Source organism: Crinia signifera, chromosome 6, assembly GCF_055691185.1.
Source record: "Crinia signifera chromosome 6, ASM5569118v1, whole genome shotgun sequence".
Taxonomy (NCBI): Eukaryota; Metazoa; Chordata; class Amphibia; order Anura; family Myobatrachidae; genus Crinia; species Crinia signifera.
Genome location: NC_139222.1, coordinates 279,050,695 through 279,077,823, shown reverse-complemented (window position 1 = coordinate 279,077,823; position 27,129 = coordinate 279,050,695). Strand labels below are relative to the sequence as shown.

The window sequence follows — 27,129 nt, the reverse complement described above, 5'->3', positions numbered from 1 at the left end:
CCCCATACCACTACACCAACAACGCCTCTTATAACACACCTCTCCTCCCTTAAACATGTAATCTCACACTATATTGTGTGGGTTTAGACACACACACACACACACACACACACATGCATGCCTCCAATACTCACTACCACACACACACACACACACACACACACACACACACACACACACACACACACACACACACACACATGACTACACACACACATCCATGCCTCCAATACTCACAACTCTACACACACACACACACACACACACACACACACCCATCCATGCCTCCAATACTCACACACACGCGCGCACAGACCCATGCCTCCAATACACACACACACACACGCGCACCGACCCATGCCTCACAAGACTCACAACTCCATGCCACATGCTTCACACTACTTACCCTATATCTCTATTATCTCCTGCACCCTACACCACTCACAAAACATACAACCTCACCTTTTACACTCACATCTGCAATACACATGCACCTCACACTACTTCACCTAACACATCCACACATCTATTTACACTCTCCATAACCTGCTGCCACCAAACGTCACTCTCCACCACCATATGTAAGTACCTCTCACCACCCCATAACACTACACCAACAACGCCTCTTATAACACACCTCTCCTCCCTTAAACATGTAATCTCACACTATATTGTGTGGGTTTAGACACACACATGCATGCTTCCAATACTCACTACTACTACACACACACACACACATGCATGCCTCCAATACTCACTATTACACACACACACACATCCATGCCTCCAATACTCACACATACGCACACACACGCGCACCGACCCATGCCTCCCTATACTCACAACTCCATGCCACAGGCTTCACACTACTTACCCTATATCTCTATTATCTCCTGCACCCTACACCACTCACAAAACACACAACCTCAACTTTTACACTCACATCTGCAATACACATGCACCTCACACTACTTCACCTAACACATCCACACATCTATTTACACTCTCCATAACCTGCTGCCACCAAACGTCACTCTCCACCACCATATGTAAGTACCACTCACCACCCCATAACACTACACCAACAACGCCTCTTATAACGCACCTCTCCTCCCTTAAACATGTAATCTCACACTATATTGTGTGGGTTTAGACACACACATGCATGCTTCCAATACTCACTACTACTACACACACACACACATGCATGCCTCCAATACTCACTATTACACACACACACACATCCATGCCTCCAATACTCACACACACGCACACACACGCGCACCGACCCATGCCTCCCTATACTCACAACTCCATGCCACAGGCTTCACACTACTTACCCTATATCTCTATTAACTCCTGCACTCTACACCACTCACAAAACACACAACCTCACCTTTTACACTCACATCTGCAATACACATGCACCTCACACTACTTCACCTAACACATCCACACATCTATTTCCACTCTCCATAACCTGCTGCCAACAAACATCACTCTCCACCACCGTATGTAAGTACCACCCACCACCCCATAACACTACACCAACAACGCCTTTTATAACGCACCTCTCCTCCCTTAAACATGTAATCTCACACGGGGCGGGATGTTGTAACATCCGCGCCCATTATCGCCGGCTACCGCATTATTAGTAACGGCATATGCTATAACATATGCCGTTATTCATGCAAGGGACAGCTCTTGCGGTAAGAGCTGTCCCTTGCGATGCGGTGCCGGCGCTGGACTTCCGGGTCTGTGACCCGGGAGTCCATCTGCGCATGCGCAGACCCCGGCGCCGGCCGCAGGGCACGCTGGGAGGGATCCGTGACGGATCCCTCAAACAGCGCTGCGGTAAGAAGCCCATAGGCTTCTGCAGGGATTCGCCAGCTTTAGCTGGCGATTCCCTCCGCAGCGCTGACACTGCGGAGGCGCCATATAGCATATAGAAATGCGGTAGAAACCCCGAAAACGGGGTTTTTACCGCATTTCTGCTATATAGCATCCCGCCCACTATATTGTGTGGGTTTAGACACACACCTGCATGCTTCCAATACTCACTACTACTACTACACACACACACATGCATGCCTCCAATACTCACTATTACACACACACACATACACACACATCCATGCCTCCAATACTCACTATTACACACACACACACACACACACACACACATCCATGCCTCCAGTACTCACAACTATACACACACACACCCATGCCTCCAATATTCACAACTACACACACACACACCCATCCATGCCTCCAATACTCACACACACACACACACACACACACGCACCGACCCATGCCTCCCAAGACTCACAACTCCATGCCACAGGCTTCACACTACTTACCCTATGTCTCTATTATCTCCTGCACCCTACACCACTCACAAAACACACAACCTCACCTTTTACACTCACATCTGCAATACACATGCACCTCACACTACTTCACCTAACACATCCACACATCTATTTACACTCTCCATAACCTGCTGCCAACAAACGTCACTCTACACCACCATATGTAAGTACCACCCACCACCCCATAACACTACACCAACAACGCCTCTTCTAACACACCTCTCCTCCCTTAAACATGTAATCTCACACTATATTGTGGGGGTTTAGACAAACACATGCATGCCTCCAATACTCACAACACTACACACACACACACACACACACACACACACACACACACATGCATGCCTCCAATACTCACAACTCTACACACACACACACACACACACCTCCAATACTCCCAACATCACACACACACACACACACACACACACCCCCATCCATGCTTCTAATACACCCAACTACATACTACAGACTTCACACTACTTACCCGATATCTCTATTAAATCTTTCACCCCACACACATCCTCACATCTATTTACACTGTACAGGACCTTTTCCCACATACTTCACTCTCCCCGACCATATGTAAGTACCACCAACCACCCCTTTACACTACACCACCAACACCTCTCGAAACACACCTCTCCTCCCTTAAACATTTTATCTCACACTATATATTTAATTTATTTCTTAACAATTTCTTTTATAGCGCACACATATTCCACTGCGCTTTGAACATTCACATCAGTCCCTGCCCCAGTGGAGCTTGCTATCTATATTCCCTAACACATATACACGCACACACACATTGTAGGGTGATTTTGTTGTGAGCCAATTAGGCTGCCAGTAAATTTTACACTTTGAGGGAGGAAAACAGAGTACCCGGACAAAATCCACGCAAGTACGGCGATTGTTGTGCTGCTGCAACAACCACTCAGGGAAGGCCCTGTCCAACACACATCCGGCAAACAATTACACTATATCTCACACTCACATATTTCTACTTCTAATGGGGCGAAGCCCCTCACGACGGTGTGAAGAGCGCCCGGAGGGCGCGATGAATCACCTAGTATATATATATATATATATATAAATTTACAACCAAGAACACTTTCACCCATCCTGACCGCACCCGTTAACCATCTGAACCCCAATTGCTGCACTGATGCAGCACCCCCATTACTGCACTGATGCAGCACCCCCATTATTGCACTGATGCAGCACCTCCATTTATGCACTCATGCAGCACCCCCATTACTGCACTGATGCAGCACCCCCATTATTGCACTCATGCAGCACCCCCATTACTGCACTGATGCAGCACCCCATTATTGCACTCATGCAGCACCCCCATTACTGCACTGACACAGCACCCATGTTACTGCAATTATGCAGCACCCACTTTACAGTACTGATTCAGCACCCCCATTACTGCACTGACACAGAACCACCCCCTTTACTGCACTGATGCATCACCCCCATTACTGCACTGATGCAGCACCCCCATTGCTGCACTGATGACCCAGGGAGACCAGGTGTGATGAAGCAGCTCTTATGCCTCTATCCTGCTTTGTTGAAAATAGTCTTCATGGCACGATGCCCCCATAGCTGATCTGATGCAGCACCTCCTACTATTGCACTCATGCAGCACCCCCATTACTGCATTGATGCAGCACCCCCATTACTGCATTGATGCAGCACCCCCATTACTGCACTGATGCAGCACCCCCATTACTGCACTGATGCAGCACCCCCATTATTGCACTGATGCAGCACCCCCATTATTGCACTGATGCAGCACCCCCATTATTGCACTGATGCAGCACCCCCATTATTGCACTGAGGCAGCACCCCTATTACTGCACTAATGCAGCACCCTATTACTGTACTGACACAGCATCCCATTACTGAACTGAAAGAGCACCCCTATTATTGCACTCATGTAGCACCCCCATTACTGCACTGATGCGGCACCGCAATACTGCACTGATGCAGCACCCTTAATATTGCACTCATGCAGCACCCCATTACTGCACTTACACAGCACCCACATTACTGCACTGATGTAACACCCCTATTATTGCATTGATGCTACACCCCTATTATTACACTCATGCAGCACCCCCATTACTGTACTGATGCAGTACCCCATTACTGCACTGACAAAGCACCCCTATTATTGCACTCATGTAGCACTCCCATTACTGCACTGATGCAGTACTGCCATTACTGCACTGACGCAGCAACCCCATTACTGCACTGACACAGCAACCCCATTACTGCACTGATAAAGCAGCACCAATGTTAATGCATTCATGCAGCACCCCCATTACTGCACTGATGCGGCACCCCCATTACAGTACTGATGCAGCACCCCCATTACTGCACTGAAGCGGCACCCCCATTACTGCACTGACCTGGTACCCCCATAAGTGCACTGACGTAGCGCTCATGACCCAGCAACCCCATTACTTCACTGATGCAGCACCCCCATTACTGCAATGATACAGCATCCACATTACTGCACTGACACAGTAGCACTGCCATAACTGCACTGACACAGCACCCCCATAACTGCACTGTCGCGGCAACCCCATTAGTGCACTGAACCAGCAGCATCCACATTACTGCACTGACAAAGCAGCACCCCTATTACTGCACTGACACAGCACCCCCATTATTGCACTAATACAGCACCACCATTACTGCACTGACACAGCACCCCGTAATGGCACTGATGCAACACCCCCATTAATCCATTAATGATGACCCAGGGAGACCAGATGTAATGAAGCCGCTCTTATGCCTCTTTACCGCTTCATTGAAAATAGTCTTCACAGCATCGGTGCCTCAGTTTCTACCTTGATGTTTGTATCTCTGCCTTGCCTTATGTTCACTGTATTCACTGAACCAGAGATGACTGTATATACCCACATATCAGGCTCCTGACTTACCCTGGTTATATAAACAGCTACTGTAGCAGCGTAAACTCCCATGGTATTTCCAGAATGTGCCTCGTCAGTTAAAATGCTGAAATTCTGGGCTTAAAATATCAGATTCTGTGTAATGATATGTGAAAGATGCCCCTCTCTGATGCGCAATGTAATGTGCTGAGCCATGACTGCTGATTGATAAAACCTGCAGGCAGAGAGCAGAGGTGAGGCGGCTGGGAGCCGGTTCTACAGGGAGTATCAGGGAGAGAGCAGAGGTGAGATGGCTGAGAGCTGGGAATACAGGGACTGTCAGGGAGAGAGCAGAGGGGAGGCAGCAGTGAGCTGGGAATACAGGGACTGTCAGGGAGAGAGCTGGGGTGAGGCAGCTGTGGGCTGAGACTATAGAACTGTCAGGGAGAGAGAAAAGGTGAGGCACCTGTGCACTGGAATACAGGGACTGTCAAGGAGGGTGTAGAGGTGGGGCAGCTAGTAGCTGGGAATACAGGCAGTGTCAGGGAGAGAGCAGAGGTGAGGCAACTATGAGCTGGGAATACAGGCAGTGTCAGGGAGAAAGAAGGCGCGGGACAGCTGTGAGCTAGGAATACAGGGACTCTCATGGAGTGAGCAGAGGTGAGGCAGCTAGGCAGCTATGAGTTGGGAATACAGGGACAGTCAGGGAGAGAGAGGTTAGGCAGCTCTGAGCTGGGAAACAGGGATTGTCAGGGAGAGAGCAGAGGTGAGGCAGCTGTGAGCTGGGAATACAGGCAGTGTCAGGGAGAGAGCAGAGGTGAGGCAGCTATGAGCTGGGAATACAGGCAGTGTCAGGGAGAAAGCAGAGGTGAGGCAGCTGTGAGCTGAGAATACAGGGACTGTCAGGGAGAGCAGGGATGAGGCAGCAGGGAGCTGGGAATACAGGCAGTGTCAGGGAGAGAGCAGAGGTGAGGCAGCTGTGACCTGGGAATACAGGGACTGTCAGGGATAGAGCTGGGGTGAGGCAGCAGGGAGCTGGGAATAGAGGCAGTGTCAGGGAGAGAGCAGAGGTGAGGCAGCAGGGAGCTCGGAATACAGGCAGTGTCAGGGAGAGAGCAGAGGTGAGGCAGCTGTGACCTGGGCTGTTATAGCTTTTGCTGCCCTGGTTGTGTTTCTGACTTTACATTCTTGTTGCAGGAGAACATGTTCTGTCTTTTGCTGCCTGCGTGGGAAATGCGGAGCTGGTCAAGTTGTTATTGCAACATGGAGCTAATGCTGAGGCCAAAGATGCACATGGTAAGTACACTATGGCAGTGTTTCCAGATCTGGGTCCTCAAAGCACACTAACAGTCCAGGGTTTAAGGATAGCCACACTTGGGCACAGTTTAGTACTTCAGTTACTGTATTTTGGATTTAAGTGTCTATATGCCAGCATGGATAGGCTTAATACCTGGGCTGTTTGTGTGCCTTGGGGACAGATGTTGGAAAACACTAGACGATGTCTTACATAATACTGTATATTGGTATACAAGTAACACCCGCAGGGACTGACTCTGAGTAGGACGGATCTGTGCATTTTTCCGCCTTTTCCAATTTGTTGAGTGCAACTTGGCTGGATCGGCAAAACTGTAGGATGTTTTTGAGAAGGAACCTGGCAGCGTCAAAATGATCACTTGGAACCACCATCGTGGGAGTGTCATGTATCAGAAGTTCCATGGGATTCATGTATGGGGGGAGGGGATACGGCTTCTGACAGATCTCTTGCGCCTTGCATGAGACTAGTGTAAGTGCAGACACTAATTGTGGCTTCAGTTGGCGTAAAATGTATGCAGAGGTGTATCTATTGGTCTTCTGGAAAGAGACGTGGTCACACAAAGGTGCCATCAATTAAAAATTAACCACATAGTAAAGCCCATTACTTACATTACACCACACTGTAGTGCTCCTTACTCACATCACACCACAGAGTAGTGCCTTTTCACAATACACCACCCAGTAGTGTCTCTTCACCTTCCACCACACAGTAGTGCCCCTTATTCACTTTACACGACATAGTAGCATATTTCTTCACATCACACAGTAGTCCGCTTATTCACATTACACCAACACAGTAGTTTCCAGGGTTAAAATGTTACACCACACAGTAGTACACCTTATTCATGTTATGCCAAACAGTAGAGCCCCTTATTCATATTACTCAGCAGCAGCCCTTACATTCCACCACATTAAAGTGTCCTTTATTCATATTACACCACACAGTAGTATGTTTTAACATTACAAGACTAAAAGGGGCCTACACACGGGGAAAAGCCAATGCTTGCATTGGCTTTTCCTAGATCACGGGGCTTGGCCTATTATAAAAATAAAAAGCCCATCACACTGCTTCATCGCTGATAGCGTCCTGTGAGGGGTCCCCTGGCCTGCCCATTCAGAGGGTTAGTTAGACATCCTCTTGCTCCCGGACTGCCTCCACGAATACGTTGTCCCATCGTAAGACCTGCCTGTAGCGGAGTCTGGGCGGACCTAATTCGCCCTTACAGCCGGGATGGGTACAGGTGAAGCCTAGCACCGCACGTATTCGTGGACTCCAAGCTGGGGCAATAGAGTTAGGGAGCAGGTCTAGGGACAGCCTCCTAACAGAGTGGATGTGTTTGCTTACACATCCACTCGCATGCGGCCGCACGGATGGCAAATCATTTGATGCTTGCTCACCATCAAATGATTTTTTTCCCTGTCACTAATAGAACTCATTCTAGACTTGTGACATAACAAATATAAGGGATACTATGTGGTGTAATGTGAAGTGACACTAGTTTTGTGTAATATGAATAAGGGACACTACTATGTGGTGTAATGTGAGTAAAGGAACTACTGTATGGTGCAATGTGAAGAGACACTACTGTGTGGTATAATATGAATATAGGGCATTGCTATGGGGTGGAATTTAAGAGGTGAAGTGAAGTTAAAAGTAAATAAGGGGTACTATGCTATGTGGTGCAATGTGAATCAAGACCACTACTTTCTTGTGTAATGTGAATAAGGGGACTACTGTGTGGTGTGATGGGAAGAAACTTTACTGTGTGGTGTTATGTTAATAATGGACACTGCTGTGTAGTGTAATGTGAAGAGACACTACCATGTGGTGTAATGATAATTAGGGACAATTTTTTTTTGGTGTAATGTGAAGAGACATTACAGTGTTGAGTAATGTGAATAAAGAACACTATTATGTGTTGTTATATGAGTAAGGGGCACTACTGTGTGGTATAAAGTGAAGAAACACTATTGTGTTGTGTTATGTGAAGATACACTACCTTGTGATGTGATGAGAAGAGACACTAGTGTAATGTGAAAAAGGGCACTATTTTGTTTAATAGAAAGAGACACTGATGTGTGGTGTAATGTGAACAAGGGAAACTACTGTGTGGTGCTATGTGAAGAGACACTACTGTTTGGTGTTGTGTAATATGAATTAGGGACACTGCTCTGTAGTGTCATGTAAAGACACTGCTGTGTAGTGTAATGTAAATAATGGACGCTACTGTGTGTTGTAAAGGGATGAGACACTACTGTGTGGTGTAATTTGAGAAGACACCACTGTGTGGTGTAATGTGAATAAGGGACACTACTGTTTGGTGTTGCGTGAAAAAGGAAAACTACTATCCAATGTAAACAGTAAGGGGCACTACTGTGTGGTGTAATGTTCGTAAGGGGCAATAATATATTATGTACATTTATTTTGGGTATTATTGTGTGGCAATGTTCCTTCTCCATAAGACCATGCCCCAGCCCCTTACTTTGCCAGGGATGCTCAGACCAGTAGATACACTCTCCACTCCACACTATCCAATCTTAGCATGCTCTAGATCAGTGGTCGCCAACCCGTCGCTCGCGAGCTACCGGTAGCTCGCCTGAGCGAAACTGGTGGCTCGACCACTGCTGCCTGCCCGGTCCGCCCGCCCGCTGTTGCCTCTGGCTTGCGGCGCTATAGCCGCCACCTCGCGCCGCTATAGCCGCCGCCTTGCCCCGCTACAGCCGCCGTCACCTTCCCCCCCGCTGTAGTCCTTGTACGGGGAGTCGGGACCAGAGGAGACAGCAGGCGCTAGAAGTCATATTTGACCTCTAGCGTCTGACAGGGAGCACCGCGCTAAGCGCTCCCGGCACTTCCGGGTAACGCTGCAGCGCTGTTCCCTGTCAGATGCAAATATGACTTCTAGCATAGTGTGGGGGACTCCATAAGCCAGCAAGGGGATGATGGAGCTGAGCTGAGCTCCGAACGCGGCAGCAGCAATGACTATATTATTATTCAGGAATTTATTATAGTGAAACTGCCCACTATGCCCATTTGAAGACGGGCATAGTGGAGGGGGCAAGCAGTGACCCCCTTGTCAATGAGCATTAACCCCTGGCAACAAAAATAAACCCCTGACAGCAAGCAGGTAATTTACATTTTTTTATTAGAAGCCTTACTGTGGGACATTGTGTGCAATATGTGTAATGGGCATCATTTGTGTGGCACATGTTTAATGAGCATCAAGGTGTGGGGCATATGTATAAAGGAGCTTAACGTCGTGGGTCATAGGCATAATCGGCATCACGGTGTGTGGCATATGTATAATGGAGTATCAAGGTGTGGGGCATATGTATAATGGCATCACGGTGTGTGGCATATGTATAATGGGCATCACGGTGTGGCATATGTATAATGGTGCATCACGGTGTGTGGCATATGTATAATGGAGCATCACGGTGTGGCATATGTATAATGGAGTATCATGGTGTGGCATATGTATAATGGAGCATCACTGTGTGTGGTATATGTATAATGGAGCATCACGGTGTGGGGCATATGTATAATGGAGCATCACGGTGTGTGGCATATGTATAATGGGCATCACGGTGTGGGGCATATGTATAATGGAGCATCACGGTGTGTGGCATATGTATAATGGAGCATCACGGTGTGGCATATGTATAATGGAGCATCACGGTGTGTGACATATGTATAATGGAGCATCACGGTGTGTGGCATATGTATAATGGAGTATCACGGTGTGGCATATGTATAATGGTGCATCACGGTGTGTGGCATATGTATAATGGAGCATCACGGTGTGGCATATGTATAATGGAGTATCATGGTGTGGCATATGTATAATGGAGCATCACTGTGTGTGGTATATGTATAATGGAGCATCACGGTGTGTGGCATATGTATAATGGAGCATCACGGTGTGTGGCATATGTATAATGGTGCATCACGGTGTGTGGCATATGTATAATGGAGTATCACGGTATGGCATATGTATAATGGTGCATCACGGTGTGGGGCATATGTATAATGGTGCATCACGGTGTGGGGCATTTGTATAATGGGCATTGTGTGTGTGTGGCATATGCATAATGGAGCATCACGGTGTGGGGCATTTGTATAATGGAGCATCACGGTGCGGGGCATATTTATAATGGGTATCACGGACTGCACTATTGTGGTCATGTGTATCTGGCACTGCACTATTGAGGGCATATGTGTATCACACCCCCATTTTCCATGGCCGCACCCCATGTGGCTACAGCTCTTAGAGAGCTGACTATGCCCCCATAGCGGAAAAAATGGGGGATGTAGCCTCGCAGGAGTTCCACGGTAGTAGCTGAACCTTCTACGGCACGCGCAGATGATTCTTCTCCTCTGCCTCCAGTGTTGGGAGGTATGTTTTGGGGCATTGCAGTGTGTGGCATAATGTGTCTGGGGCATTACAGTTTGTGGCATTATGTGTAAAGGGCATTTTTTGGAATATTATGCAGATTTTTCATTTTTTTTTACTTTAGTAGCTCTTCGGGCAGTTTATTTTGTCGCGAGTAGCTCCCGACCCAAAAAAGGTTGGAGACCACTGCTCTAGATCCTCTAAATGAAAGCTGCCATTGGTCCCTTGCTTCTCAGCAGCACCAGCCATGTTCCCCTCCAGTCTCTAGTCTCCCCCTTATGATGAGCAGAGCCAGAGACTCCCTCAGTCAGCCCCCTTCAAGCTGAACATGAGATTCAGACAACAATGCTTGGTAAATGTAGATCTTAGTCACCAGGCTGTGGCCTCTTGCATCTATCCAAATGCTTGCGTCAGACTACAACTCCCATAATGCACCACATAGTAATAGAAAATCTAAAATTAGTTCTTAACTACTTATGATTCCCCTTAACGACTTGCTGAAGACATACTTGCAATAGTATATATGAAGTACTTTATCAGGCTAAAGCAACTGCCTTCAACAACAGACAATTTACAATCAGACCAAAAGATTATTTTTGATTTAAAATACTGCTTTATGACTGACTGTAAACCCAGTAGATCAGCCAATGAAACTACTAAGGAGTCTGGAAATATAACTGATCCCACAGGAAATCATAGACCTCCTTACTTCTTGCCACCAGGACTTCATTTTATTCAAGTGGGTTGTGGTCTGTTAAGTCAAAGGACATCATGTTGACAGGTCATGACCATGTCAATATTTTTCATGTCAACACACAGGGCTTACAATGGTCCTGGAGAGGTGGTAGAACTCTTTCCCCCTAACACCCCCCCCCCCCTTCCCCCCATTAGGCAGAGCCTAGACCAGTGCCAGGGAATTTGTGCCTTACTTCCCATAAATAGATGATGGTCCCTCAAGGAAGGGGTGTGGTCACACAATAGTAACTCCAATTAAAATTACAACACACAGTAGCACAATCATATACACATTACACCACATTTAGTGCCCTTCATTCATATTACACCACATAGTAGTGCCTCTTATACACATAATGTCCACAATTGTGCTGCTTATACACATCTGTCTCTGTCCCTCCAGCAGCTCACAGTCCTTGTCCCTCAGCAGTTCCATGCCCTGTGTCCCTCCAGCAGCTTCCCCACCTCTGAGCTCCTCCAGCTTCCTCTCACCCTGTCCTCAGCATGCACAGAGGCTGCTCCTCTTAGTGGCTCTTCTTAACTTAAGTGGCAGTGACGGCTCAACATCACATACGCTGTATTTAAAAAAAAAAGAGTCTCTGTTGTGGAGTTATGCAGTAAGCACTTTCCCTCTGAACTCTAAATTTGGAGGGTTCTCACACTGCTGAACCTATACAAGATTTATTTGAAGAAAATCAGTGTTGTGCGTTGTTTTTGGATGCCCCATTTTCTGGATCTTATTGGAAATACGTGTCTGGTTATTACAATTGGATATACACATAGTTATATCGATTGTACTGTTGCCCCTGAGGAAGTCATTTTCATGACGAAATGCGTTGGGCCTCTTGCTTCAGACTGAACTTACCAATCCACCAGAGATACCACTACAATCCTTTATGTACTTGAAATAATATTATATGTTACACCTTGATAGGTGTTTTTTATGTGATATTTTTATTCATTTTATATATTAAATGATGTATGTGTATGTGAATTAAAGTCATTTCACCATCTCAGCGCCCTCTGAAACTCCACTTTTTCTCATAGTCATAGTCGGCGAGGGAGGGTGGCGGCACTCGCAGAAATTATAACAGAGGCTTTCAGGATCTGAGTGGGTGGTGACATTGTGCGGGAGGGTGGTAAGATAATCACCTCAGTCTTAAAATTACCATACACTACTGTGATCTCTCGCAGCATTGTATGACCAGCTGATCCCACGCTAAACTGTATCGCATGCGGTCCTTTCACATGTGATGGATCACTTGCAAGCCCTGTTCCCTACCGCTGGGAGGAGGGTCCAAGGTCAGACCTGCATGCCGGTCCGATGCGCACAGGATCACGCAAATCTGAGTGAACATCACACGCACCCAATTTGGGCCAATTTCTCGTCCAGTCCCGCCGCGAACGGGTGAAATCGGCCCAAATCGCGGTAGTGTATGGGGGCCTATAGACATGTTTAGTTTAAGATAGCACTGGCACATCCAAGAAGAGATAGGCGAGATACATGAGTGGGGGAGTGGTCAGGGGAGAAGAGGTACATGTGAGTATCATCAATATAGAAATTATATTGGAGGTTTTAAGAACAAAATAAGAAGAATCAGAATAATCCAGGAGATTTGAAGTACAATGACCAGAAGCAGGAGATCTATGACTGAAACGGGATCCCCCTGCAGGATATGGCAGGATAGGTCACTATGCCCTTGGTCACGTCATGACCGCAACACCTATACTGTATACTGTATTTTGTGCATACCAAGTAATGTTGCATACTATGGGTAAGATTTAATGGGATGAGAAATTCAGAAAGTGAGAGGTTTGGTAAGAAATCTCCAGTTTTCTTAAAGCGGCAATCATTTACACTGAAAAAACAAACTGGTTTTGCAGTGTAAATGATTGCCACTTTAAAAAAAAACTAGAGATTTTTTACCAAATCTCTCACTTTCTAAATCTCTCATCCTATTAAATCTCACCCAACTGTATATTTCTTTCTTGCACTAACCTAGTTTTCTGTGGTTGCCCTCTCCCCAGGTAATACCATTCTTCATATACTGGCATTACAACCAAACAAGATGACTGCTTGCCAGATGTATGACCTCATCCTAGGGTGTCACAAGGAAAAATTTGGACAAGGGTTAGAGGATATTTTCAATAATGATGGACTCTCTCCACTAAAAATGGCTGCTTTAGAAGGCAACACTGTGGTATGTATACCAAAGGCATCGCTTCAAGGGAATAATAATGAAGGTTTGCCTACAAGCTTTATTCTGAACGCTCATGTTGGCAGATGTTGTGTATAAGGATGAAACCATAGGAACAAACTCAACAATTTGGTTGCCCCCTCCTCAGGGTGGATGCAGCTTGGTCAGTGCACAAGGGGAGGTGGCTGATGGGAAGTTGGGCTGATGATGGGAGTGGTGGCATTGTTGCATCATAAATGCTCTGCCCCCATTATACAGTGCAGTGCATAGCGGGGGCTTGTGATGCGATTCAGCACAAACCACGTCATCGGGTTCCCTTGGACCTACCACTTGTGGCCTGTTATGAGCAGCCGAGGAGGACACTTCAGGTGGTTGGAGGGAAATGCAGGAGACTTGCCCTTTTTTCTTTGGAACCATGAGTGCCACCTCATATTCGTGAGCCTCCTGGATGTTCTGTAGGGGTAATTTTGTATACAGATGTAGCGCCCCTCTTCCTTGCAGGGTCTGGCTATCCCACCAGCTGCCAGTGCGTGCCTGAGAGCTCCCTGCCGCCGCCATCGCCGGTCCCCACTGCCACCCCAAACCCCCCTAACCCTGCCCGTCTCCCTGACGCGTGTGCGACCTAGATAGCCCCGCACATGCTCAGGGCTACTTTAAGATAGGGCATGAAGCCACCCTGAAGATCAGGATATTGTAGTTTGCACAGTAGTGCACTTTTCTTTCAACTTACAATGATGAAGTAGACATTGCCAATTAGATGTACAGTACTGAATGGTCATCTGAACATAATCTTTAGTAATTCCCTTTGCACTTGCATAGTAATGGTGGGACAACACCTCTGGTAGGGCCAGAATCCATTGATATACAGATGGAGCGGGCATCATCCTTGGCCGGCGCTCGCCAGATCCCTTGCACTTGCGAGCACCGGCGATAGAGACTGGGACACGCGTGCGTCTTACACGCACGTGCGTCCCAGTATCACGGCGGCTGGGCAGCGTCTCCCTGCCCGTCTCTGCTTCAGGGTGATGCTGCCCAGTTCAGGGGGGGGGGGGGTCGGTGAAGTTACATAGTTACATAGTTACATAGTAGGTAAGGCTGAAAAAAGACTTGCGTCCATCTAGTTCAACCTGGTATAGATATCCATTGCTGATTTGGTAGGTTCTGGTATTTTACAGACAAATTATATTTCTTATTTGTACCCATGGATGTTTTTCTCCAGTAAATGTTTGTCCAACTTTGCCTTGAACGCATTTAATGAGCCAGCCGTTACCACCTCTCTGGGAAGAGAGTTCCAGAGTTTGACTGTTCTGACCGTAAAGAAATTCTTTCTACTAGCTGAATGAAATCTTTTTTCTTCTAATCTATACTCATGCCCTCGCGTCCTAGATTCCTTTCTAGTAGAAAATAGGGTGTGTGACAGTTCCTTATATTGGCCCTTGATATACTTGTACATGTTGAGCATGTCCCCCCTTAAACGTCTCTTTTCTAATGTAAATAGTCCCAAATTGCTTAATCTCTCCCCGTAGCTTAAATTCTCCATTCCCCTAATAAGCTTTGTTGCTCGCCTTTGGACTTTTTCTAATTCTATGATGTCCTTTTTATAGTGTGGGGCCCAGAACTGTACTCCGTACTCTAGGTGAGGTCGCACCAATGCTTTATATAGTGGCATAATTACCCTTGAGTCCCTAGTTTCCATTCCCCTCTTAATACATGCCAGAATTTTGTTGGCCTTTTTTGTAGCTACATTACAATGGGCACTACATCCTAGATTGCTGTCTATTTGGACTCCTAGATCCTTTTCAAGTATGGAATTACCCAGTGAGGGGGACCAGTGGGGGAGGCGGCAGGGACCGGCGGCAGGCTCCGTTTGCAAAGGGGCGTGCGAGCGTCTCGTGCACGCGCTCCCCTGGGGGTAGCCAGCCGCTGGCGGGGCTGGCGATTCTATCGCCAGCACCTGCAAAGATGGAGCTCGCTCCATCTGTAGGTGGAGATATTGTGGTATTGCAGGAGCACCAAGAGTTCATACTATTTGTCTGACTGCCTTACTTGGGCACAAGTTAATTTGTCACTGACACCATTTTAAAAATATTGGGGAGATGTATCAAACCTTTGTGAGGTTTAATACATTTTTCCCATGGTGCAGTCTAAAGATCCATAGGTGGCCTGTAAAACATCAATGTGTTCAAGGTCCTTGAAGGCAGAGTTGGCCACTTCTATACCAGAACAGATCCTAGTGCCCTAGGCAGTTGATGATGGTGAACCGTTCCTGCACACACTGCTTTGCAAGCCACAGGACAACAGTCAGAAACATTTGTGAAGTGAACCTCAAGTGATCACTCCGTTTCTAGATTTGCTCTTGTAGACCCTATGGCAGGCATAGCCAAACTGTGGTCCTCCAGCTGTTGTGAAAACTACACATCCCAGCATGCCTTGCCATAGATTTAGCATTCCCTAAGAGTAAAACAGTGGCAAGGCATGATGGGACTGTTTCCCAACAGAGGGGGGCATAGTTTGGACATGCCTCCCCTATGTGGATTGCTTGTGTTTTCTCTACATCAGGCATGTCCAAACTATGGCCTCTCCAGCTGTTGTGAAGCTACAATTCCCATCATGCCCTGCCACAGTTTTGCTATTAGGGGATGCTAACACTATGGCAAGGCATGCTGGGATGTGTAGTTTCACAATAGCTGGAGGGTCCATAGTTTGGACATGTCTGCTCTACATAATGTGTTGAATTGACTTTTTCAGATGTTTCAGCATTTGGTGCAGAAGAGAAGACAGCTACAGTGGACATTTGGCCCTATCAGCTGTTATCTTTACGACTTGACTGAAATAGACATTTGGGAGGACCCCCAGTCTGTGTTGGACCTGGCGGTCTCTGGGAAGAAGAGAGAGGTATGCAGCTATTTTCATTATGGTCATCAAAGTGCAGCACAGTTGGGTGATGTGCATTGTGTGGCCAGTCTCTTTAGGGGAAATGTACATTTTTTTCTGTTGTAATTAAATATATGGCTTGAGAAGAGAGAATCAAGGAAAGGACTTGGAGAAAGCGAGAGTTTATGGAGTTAAAAATATGTTATCCACTAAAAAAAGTGTTCCCCATTAAACTAGCCTTTACCAGTCGAGTCGGGTGTGGTATACTTCACCGACAGTCGGGATTCCGACAGTCATTACTCAGACGTCGGAATCCCGACTGCACAGCAGGGGGAGCGTAATGAAGCCCCTTGCGGGCACGGTGGCGCGTTGCGCTCGCCACCTATTTTATTCTCCCTCTATGGGGGTTGTGGACCCCCACGAGGGAGCAGTCGGGATTCAGATGTCGGAGGAATGACTGTCGGAATCCCGACTGTCGGGGAGCCGTCCGGCACCCGTCGAGTCTATAATAGTCTATCCTACAGTATACTAGCATGGTGAATATGTCACAGACACTCTAGACTTGGGTGATATAAAGGAATAGGCCTGGCCCTGCCCGATATTCAGTGGATTTTTCTAAAGAGGCCAATCCCGATTGCCCAATTTTGTCTGTAGGTCAAGATCCCCATAGATAAAGCAGATCAGTCATGGAGCTTAAATGCAGGAGCTGAGGCAGAGGAGACCAGCTGCTGGTCCCTCAGCCCCGGCTCCCATAGCGGCTGGTCTCTCAGTCCCGACTCCCATAGCGGCTGGTCCCTCAGCCCTGGCTCTCGCTGGGCCAGAGAAGACCTGACATTGAGGATGCAGGTGAGAAGAAGACCAGGAGACCTGCCACAGCACGGCTTGTACTAGGGCGGGAGACTGACAAAGTTATATGTCAACCCTATTCTAACCCCTGCTCTCTCCCTCTTGCCTTTCTTCCCCATTCTTACTTCTCCCCTCAGCACTCACACCCTCATCTCTTTCTCTAGGGCCAGATGTATCAAGTTTCAAAAAGTGATAAAATGGAGAGTGATAAACAGGCAGCCAATCAGCCTACCTGTCATGTCAACGGCTGGACTTGAAAAATAACAGATATGAGCTGATTGACTGGTTGTTTATCACTCTCTGTTTTATCACTTTTGAAGCTTGATACATCTGGCCCTCTGTGCCTCTCTCTTACTCCCCCACTCTGTGTCATTTCTCTCCCCTCTCTTGCCCCACCCCTCTTTCACTCTCACACCATCCTCACTGCTGCGGGAGCCAGAGCAATGGCACCGGAGAACCGACTGCCAGTACTTGGTGGGTGGAGAATAACGAAGTGAACTCCCTTGTCTTGCCACCCCTCTCTAAAACCCCATCCCCCCACATCCCCTTTCTTTCTCTCTCTCATTCCCTATCTGTCTCATTATCTATCCCCCTTTTTCTCCCCACTTTTTTTCGCTTTGACACCATCCCTTTTTCTCTTCTCTCAAACGTGCTCTCCCCCTGTTGTCTCTCCTTTTTTTTTTTCCCCTGCCCTATCTCCCTGTCCCCCGGCTTTCTCTCTCTCCCTCTGCCGCCTCTCTCTCACCTGCTCTCTTTCCCCTGCCCCCTCTTTTATCTCAATTCTCTCACTCCACCTCCATCACATCTCTTTATATTTCTCTGATCCTAGTTTTACTTTCTCTCTCTCTCCTCTCCACTTGCTCCTTCCATTTTCTCTCTGACACCCTCCCTCTCCTCTATCTCTCATTCCCTCTTTATTATTGACGACCTCTCTCTCTCCCTGAGCATTCCTCTCTCCCTCTCCCTACTCCTCTCTCTTTTCTCTCTCTTGGGGAGGGATGTAACAAGCACTGGTGGTGCATCCTGCCGCCCATAGCCATGCTGCTCATCGCATATGTACTTATATATGTAATGAGCAACGCAATGGGCAGATCTTCAGATGCTGGGAGGGATCCATGTCAGATCCCTTACACAGCAATGATGTAAGGAGAAGCCCATAGCTTCTATAGTGTTACCCCACCACCACCACCACCACCTTCGCAGGAGCCCTGCCATAGGGGGTTTTAGTGCATTAGAAATTGTGGGTTTTTACCACATTTGTACTTTAGTTCATCATGGTCTTTGTCTTTTACTCCACTCACAGTCCCCCCCCCCCCCCCCAGGGTCATTGTAGTGACAATGGGGGGCCCTTTAAAAAAAATTGCCCACAAAAGTCCATGGCTGTGTTCCCTGTTGGGGATCCCAGAGTTGGAAGATGACAAGGGTCTACTGCACTCGGGACCCGAGGTATATACATTGTCATCTTCCTGCTCTGGATTCCCCAACAGGGACATACAGGTCACTGCAGACTTGAGGTTCTACCACCGTGCTTCAGGCTATTATAATCTATTATAAACTCTATGTCCACTTGGATAGTAAAGTATGAAAACTCCCTTTTTTTGGAATAAAAATGTGAAAAACTCCTTTTATTTGTATCAATCTTTTTCATGTGGTCGAAATGTTGACTGTCAACCTTTTTATTGTCAACCTAACGACTGCATTCAGGGCCAATCCGGTGTAGGGAGTTCACATTGAGAGGTGAGTTAAGCCCCATACACAATAGAAGATAAAGTGAAAGATATATTTTACTTTATCGTCCAGTGTGTACACTGAATATCATTCAGGGGGTTACACGACCCCCACCCGCATCCATTATGTTCGGGTGAAGGCAGTCCTAGTTAACGACAGCCATGCTGTAGCAGCAGCAAGGCCGATGCTCCCTCCACCATCGCTCACTTCGGTGGGGGAGCATACATACTTGCCAATGCCGGCACCCCCGCTGGATCCCCATTGGCATCGGCGAGGTTGCCTAGTGTGTATGGGGCTTTAGGCTCCAAATCACGATATCAAAGATAGAGGAAAGAAAAATAATTGTGGTGCTTTGTACCGTCTATGGCCTAGAACTGTTAGGGCTGTGCCACTGAACCAGCTAACAGTGGTGGTTAACGATCCATGGTTGATGGCCATCTGCCCGGACATCTTGACCTCTTTACGTTCTCCACTGATGATCATTACTTTATTTTCAGGCACGGAGAATACTGGACATCTCCCCGGTGAAGGAGCTGGTCAATGTAAAGTGGAAAAGGTTTGGACGCCCATATTTCTGGATCCTGGCCGCTGTCTATATCGTTTACATGACCATAGTGTCTCTAGTTTGTGCCAATCGTCCTCTGAAACCATTTACGGGCAACTTAACAAGCCCCATGGACATCACCATAATGATGCAGAAAACCCTTAATGTAAGAAACTTAAACTTTATAACACCTTGTAAGATTTCATTTAAAACCCTGATTGAGTACGATGAAGTATGTATATGTTAGATATAATCACTACTTGACTAGGTTTTATAGAAGAGCCATAAGCCCATAACCTACTATGTATATTGTAAATGGACTGGAACCAGGGCGACAGATAAAATAGAAGATTTTTTTAGTACAATTTGTTGATAGCTCCTCCACTTGTGGTGTGGTTTGCAGTATTATTCCCTCCCCCTACTCATGGCAGTGACTATCACAGAGCAAATGCGAAGTTCCTTGCTGCCTCACCTCTGCTCTCTCCCTGACACTCCCTGAATCCCCAGCTCACAGCCACCTCACCTCTGCTCTCTCCCTGACAGTCCCTTTGTTCCTAGCTGCCTCACCTCTGCTCTCTCCCTGACACTCGCTGTATTCCCAGTTCCCTCACCTCTCTAACTGACAGTCCCTGTATTCCCAGTGTACAGCCACCTCACCCCTGCTCTCTCCCTGACACTCCCTGTCTTCACAGCTCACAGTCACTTCACCTCTGCTCTCTACCTGACAGTCCCTGTATTCCTAGCTCCTAGCTGCCTCACCTCTGCTCCCTCCCTGACAGTCCCTGCATTCCTAGCTCCTAGCTGCCTCACCTCTGCTCTATCCTTGACAGTCCCTTTATTCCCAGCTCCTAGCTGCCTCAAATCTGCTCTCTCTGTGACAGTTCCTGTATTTCCAGCTCATAGCTGCCTCGCCTCTGCTCTCTCCCTGACACTCCTGGTATTCCCAGTTCCCTCACCTCTGCTCTGTCCCTGACAGTCCTTGTAATCTCAGCTCACAGCTGCCTCCCCTCTTCTCTCTCCCTGACAGTCCCTCTGTTCCTAGCTGCCTCACCTCTGCTCTCTCCCTGACAGTCCCTGTATTCCCAGATCCCTCACCTCTCTAACGGACAGTCACTGTATTCCCAGTGCGCAGCCACCTCATCCCTGCTCTCTCCCTGACACTCCCTGTCTTCGCAGATCACAGTCGCTTCACCTCTGCTCTCTCCCTGACAGTCCCTGTATTCCTAGCTCTTAGCTGCCTCACCTCTGCTCTCTCCCTGACAGTTGTTGTAGTCTCAGCTCACAGCTGCCTCACCTCTGCTCTATCCCTGACAGCCCCTGTATTCCCAGCTCATAGCTGCCTCCCCTCTGCTCTCTCCCTGACACTCCTGGTATACTCAGCTCCCTCACCTCTGCTCTGTCCCTGACAGTCCTTGTAATCTCAGCTCACAGCTGCCTCACCCTCTGCTCTGTCCTTGACAGTCCCTGTATTCTCAGCTCACAGCTGCCTCACCTCTGCTCCCTCCCTGACAGTCCCTGTATTCTCAGCTGACGGCTACCTCATCTCTGCTCTCTCCCTGACACTCCCTGAATCCCCAGCTCACAGCCACCTCACCTCTGCTCTCTCCCTGACAGTCCCTCTGTTCCTAGCTGCCTCACCTCTGCTCTCTCCCCGACAGTCCATGTATTCCCAGCTTTAATCTGCCTCCCCTCTGCTCTCTCCCTGACACTCGCTGTATTCCCAGCTCCCTCACCTCTCTAACTGACAGTAACTGCATTCCCAGTGCACAGCTACCTCACCTCTGCTCTCTCTCCCTGACAGTCCCTTTGTTCCTAGCTGCCTCACCTCGGCTCTCTCCCTGACAGTCCCTGTATTCCTAGCTCCTAGCTGCCTCACCTCTGCTCTCTCCCTGACAGTTGTTGTAATCTCAGCTCACAGCTGCCTAACCTCTGATCTATCCCTGACAGCCCCTGTATTCCCAGCTCAAAGCTGCCTCACCTCTGCTCTATCCCTGACAGTCCCTGCATTTCTAGCTCTTAGCTGCCTCACCTCTGCTGCTCTATCCCTGACAGTCCCTTTATTCCCAGCTCCTAGCTGCCTCACATCTGCTCTCTCCCTGACACTCCCGGTATTCCCAGCTCCCTCACCTCTGCTCTCTCCCTGATAGTCCTTGTAATCTCAGCTCACAGCTGCCTCACCCTCTCCTCTCTCCTTGACAGTCCTTGTAACCTCAGCTCACAGCTGCCTCACCCTCTGCTCTATCCCTGACACTCCCTGTATCCCCAGCGGACCTATGCTCCCTCACTGACAGTCCCTGTATTCTCAGCTCTCACAGTCGATGGTTATCCAAGTAATATGTTACTACTATCGATGGCAGGGTGCAAAATCGCCATCAATGCCAACCATCGATGGCGTCTGCACCAATGCCTATCCCTACTCAGCAACAGCCAAAAACCTTTATTACCCCTCATGCCCACACACCTCTATCACTGCCCTGCCTCCAGTTCTCCTGCCCCGTAACTTCCACCAGTGGGGACCCACTCACCCTGTGTTGCCCACATTCCCCTATCATGCTTTACCGCCCAGCCTCCTGTTCTCATGCACCCTAACTCCCACCCAGTCGGAGGAGACACTGACTCAGGGCCACCGTCCTGTACACCTGTGCTGCCACGCTGGACCCTCACCCACTGGCAGAAGCTGCTCAGTGTCCCCCACCCTCTTTAGTCCCCCTTATGCCCATACACCCCTATCACTATCCAGCTTCCTGCTCTCCTGAACCGTAACTTCCACCACTGGGGAGTCGCTGACACTGTGTTGCCCACATACCCAGGCACGGGCCTAGGGGCGGCACCTAGTATGGGCGGCAGCTGGCAGGCATCTGCTGTAACTTTGTCAGTATGACACTCTTAAGGTGCCCACACACGCACCGTTCCCGGCAGTGCGATGCTATACGATAGGGTGCGCGCTCCCGCGGCACCCCATCGTACAGTACAAAAAGTATGTGCTGCACATACTTTTTGTACTATCTTTTTCTAGCATAGCATCGCATCGCATGCACATCGTATGCACAAGGCACAAGGCATATGATGCGATGCTATGTGTGCTAGTTAAGCCCACAACGCACGCCGGGATCGGTGCGTCTGTGGGCACCTTTACTCTATTACAGAGCGGCAGCTTGCCACCGCTCCTTAGTGCAGGGAGGAGCTCTCTAGCCTCCCTGCATCCCCACAGCTATGCCAGTGTGTTCAGCTCAGCAGCGCTGCTGCTGTCCTTTGGCTGCCGCTGTACCAACCTGTCAGACTCTGGGTAGCAGCGCCGGCAATGCAGCCTGAAGCTACAGAGACTCATCCCTCCCTCCTTCCGAGCAGTGCATACAGGCAGTATGCCTGCCCTCTGCCCTGCTCACACGCTGACAACCTGAAACTCGGAGTCTGTCTCCCTGCACTCAGGTCTCAGGTTATGAGCAGTCCCTCCTCTCCTCTCTTCATGCTGTACCAGCAGAATGTTTCTGGAGCACTTTTAACTGTTTGCATCCTGGCTATAACAGTAAGTGCTAATAAAGTGTCATGATAAAAGTGTGTACCTTCAAGTGTGTACACTGGGTGCTACATATGTTGTTAGTGAGTACTGGTGTTTTTTTTAACCCCTTCCCGACATTTGACGTACATTTACGTCATGGTCGGGAAGTACTTCCCGACACATGGCGTAAATGTACGTCATGGCATTTAACTGTCACCGCGTCTATAGACGCGGTGACAGTTTCAACATGTCTGCTGTCCCTGACAGCAGACATGTCCGTGCATGCCCAGGGGGGGCTGCGATGCCGCCCCCCCGTCGGCGATCGCTGTGATTGGCTGTTCAGTGTGAACAGCCATTCACAGCGTTTTCCTGCGTCACCGGCGAATAACGTTCGCCGGTGACACGGGATCAGAGGTGATTGGTGCTGTAAAGTACAGCACCAATCACCGCGGGGTGTGAGGGTGACACTGGTGTCACCCCACCGCACCCCGCCCGCCCCCAAAGGCCGTGATTGGTTCGTCGGACCGACGGACCAATCACAGCCAAGGAGGGGGATTTAAACTAACGGTGACTGCACTGCAGACGCCATTCCGGTCTGGAATAGCGTGCAGTGCGGTCACCGTACCTCCCTGCCGCCATACTGACCAGAACCTTGCTCCATAGCTTGCTCCATACTTACCTGATCGCTGCTTCATCACTGCTTCCTGGATCCTGTTACTACTTGTGCCTTCCTGTGAAATTGTGCTGCTGCAGTGTACTAGCTAGATAGATAGAGAGATAGAGAGATAGAGAGATAGAGAGAGATAGAGAGAGATAGAGAGAGATAGAGAGAGATAGAGAGAGAGATAGTGTCAGAGAGTGCTGATCGCTGCTTCATCACTGCTTCCTGGATCCTGTTGCTACTTGTGCCTTCCTGTGAAATTGTGCTGCTGCAGTGTACTAGCTAGATAGAGAGATAGATAGAGAGATAGAGAGAGATAGAGAGAGAGAGATAGATAGAGAGGCCTAGTGACAGAGTGCTATATTTTGTGCTGCTGCAGTGTGATAGTTATAGAGAGATAGAGAGAGATAGAGAGAGATAGTGTCAGAGAGTGCTATATTTTGTGCTGCTGCAGTGTGATATAGTTATAGATAGAGAGAGATAGAGAGAGAGAGATAGATAGAGAGGCCTAGTGACAGAGTGCTATATTTTGTGCTGCTGCAGTGTGATAGTTATAGAGAGATAGAGAGAGAGAGATAGAGAGAGATAGTGACAGATTGTGCTATATATTTTTGATATAACTGACTGCTGCCCCCTCCTTTTGTGCTGATCAGTATAAATTAACTGATCAGCAACTTTTTGGGGGCGCAGGTTTTTTTTTATATATAGATATACCTGTCAGTGCTGCTGCTGCAGTGTCATAGAGTGATAGATAGTGAGAGATAGAGAGATAGAGAGAGATAGTGACAGAGAGTGATAGAGAGTGCTAAATTTTTTGTCTGCTGCCCCCGCCTTTTGTGCTGATCACTATATCTGAGGTGATCAGCAACTTTTTTGGGGGTACAGAGGTTTTTTTTTTTTTATATATACCTGTCAGTTGCACCAAAGGTTGTGCACCTGCTGCACCTCACTGGTAATCAGTGTCGCATCACTGATCACCTTTTTTTTTTTTGTGTGTGTGCTGTGGGGTCTTTTTTTAATTTTTTTTTTACACACACTGTGATTTTGTGGGTGTCCTGTGGCCGCTGTGCGCTGATCAGTGACGTACATCACTGATCATCTTTTTCGGTACAGGGTTGATCTATATTTTTTTTTTTTGATCAAATTCCTGTTGCCTTTGAGCGCTGTTCAGTGACAGACGTTACTGACCAACATCTGTGCTCAATTTTTGGCGCAGGACCTTTTTTTTTTTTTAACCCCTTAAATTTTTTATTTTTAACCCCTTCATTTTTTTTTTTTTTATTGGTATAAAGTATTTTTTTTTTTTCTGCACCACATACACACTACACACTACATACCCCCCGGATTGAAATAAAGTTTGTACCCCCCCCTACACTATACACGTGTTGAAACATTTCACTACCAGTAACACAAAAATAAAAATGGCATCCCAAATGTCCTCCCAAATGTCCTCCCAAATGTCCTCCCAGTCATCCAGGAGAATGTATTCAGCGGAGGAGGCATATGCCCTGCTTGCTTCTGACACAGCCAGTGATGCAAGCGGGGAATTTGAAGGATTCGCCTTAAGCTCCTCTTCCTCCTCTGGTGATGAGGGACCCCCTCAAAGACGCCCCCGTAGAGCAGCTGAGACCCCCCCCCCAATAATTGATCTCGTATGGACCCCACCACCAGACAATTTTGAGCCCCAGGTTCCTGAGTTTTTGGCCATGCCAGGAATCCAATTTGATTCCACAGGTCTCAGAGAAATTGACTTTTTCAAATTATTTTTCTCTGATGATTTTATAAATTTAATGGTGGACCAAACTAATTTATATGCCCAGCAGTTTATTGCTCAAAACCCCACGTCATCATTTGCTAGGTGGACCCCTGTAGATGCAGTAGAGATGATGACGTTTTGGGGTCTGGTGTTTCATATGGGCATAGTAAAAAAGCCAGAAATTAGGCAATATTGGAGTACAGATGTTCTGTACAGTACTCCATTTTACCGTATGGCCATGCCCCGGACTCGATTTGAGACAATTCTTAAATTTATACATTACACCGATAATGCACAGTGCCCACCCAGAGATGATCCCACCTTTGACCGGCTATTCAAAGTCAGGCCGGTCATTGATCATTTCAGTGCCAAATTTGAAGAGGTGTACATCCCTGAAAAATTTATTTGTATCGACGAGTCCCTTATACATTTTAAAGGAAGGGTTAAATTCCGCCAGTACCTTCCCAGTAAGAGGGCAAGGTATGGCATAAAAATGTACAAACTGTGTGAAAGCACCTCAGGGTACACCCACAGGTTTAGGGTTTATGAAGGGAAGGATTCAAGAATTGAACCGCCAGAATGCCCCCCCTCCCTCATAGGTGTTAGTGGGAAAATTGTCTGGGATTTAGTGCACCCCTTCCTGGATAAAGGTTATCACCTCTATGTGGATAACTTTTACACCAGCATCCCCCTGTTTAAGGCCCTTGGTTCAAGAGGTACAGCAGCTTGCGGTACTGTGCGCAAGAACCAAAGAGGCCTCCCAAAAACGCACATTGCCCAAGTAATGAGAAGGGGTGAAAGCAGGGGAATATGCACCGAAAATATGTTGTTGGTCAAATATAAGGACAAGAGGGATGTCCTTATACTGACAACAATTCACGGAGACAGTACCACCTCCGTCCCTGTACGAGGTACCAGTACCCACACCTCCAAACCTAATTGTATCCTGGATTACAATAGGTACATGGGCGGAGTGGATCTTTCAGATCAGGTACTGAAGCCGTACAGTGCCCTGCGGAAAACAAAAATCTGGTACAAGAAGGTGGCCGTGTATATCATCCAGATGGCACTGTATAACGCTTACGTGCTATTCCGTTCTACCGGCCAGAGGGGGACATTTATGCACTTTCAAGAGGAAGTCATAAAGGGCCTAATATTTGGGAACCAGCAGGCAGAGGGCCCCAGTACTTCTAGTACTGGCCCCCGTATTGTACCAGGGCAGCATTTTCCTGATGAAATCCCCTCCACTGGAAAAAAGGGCAGGACACAAAAAAGGTGCAAAGTTTGCTATAAAAAGGGGAC

At 47.8% G+C, this 27,129-nt stretch overlaps 1 protein-coding gene across 1 annotated transcript in view; it reads left to right on the top strand.

Moving 5' to 3' along the window:
• Positions 1–27,129, top strand: part of LOC146009416 (transient receptor potential cation channel subfamily V member 6-like) — a 92,239-nt gene that overhangs the window by 42,597 nt on the left and 22,513 nt on the right. The window contains exons 5-8 of the mRNA XM_083149748.1: positions 6,479–6,577; positions 13,750–13,922; positions 16,668–16,814; positions 19,865–20,077. Of these exons, the coding sequence (XP_083005874.1) occupies positions 6,479–6,577; positions 13,750–13,922; positions 16,668–16,814; positions 19,865–20,077 (632 nt within the window). The remainder of the gene's footprint in view (positions 1–6,478; positions 6,578–13,749; positions 13,923–16,667; positions 16,815–19,864; positions 20,078–27,129) is intronic.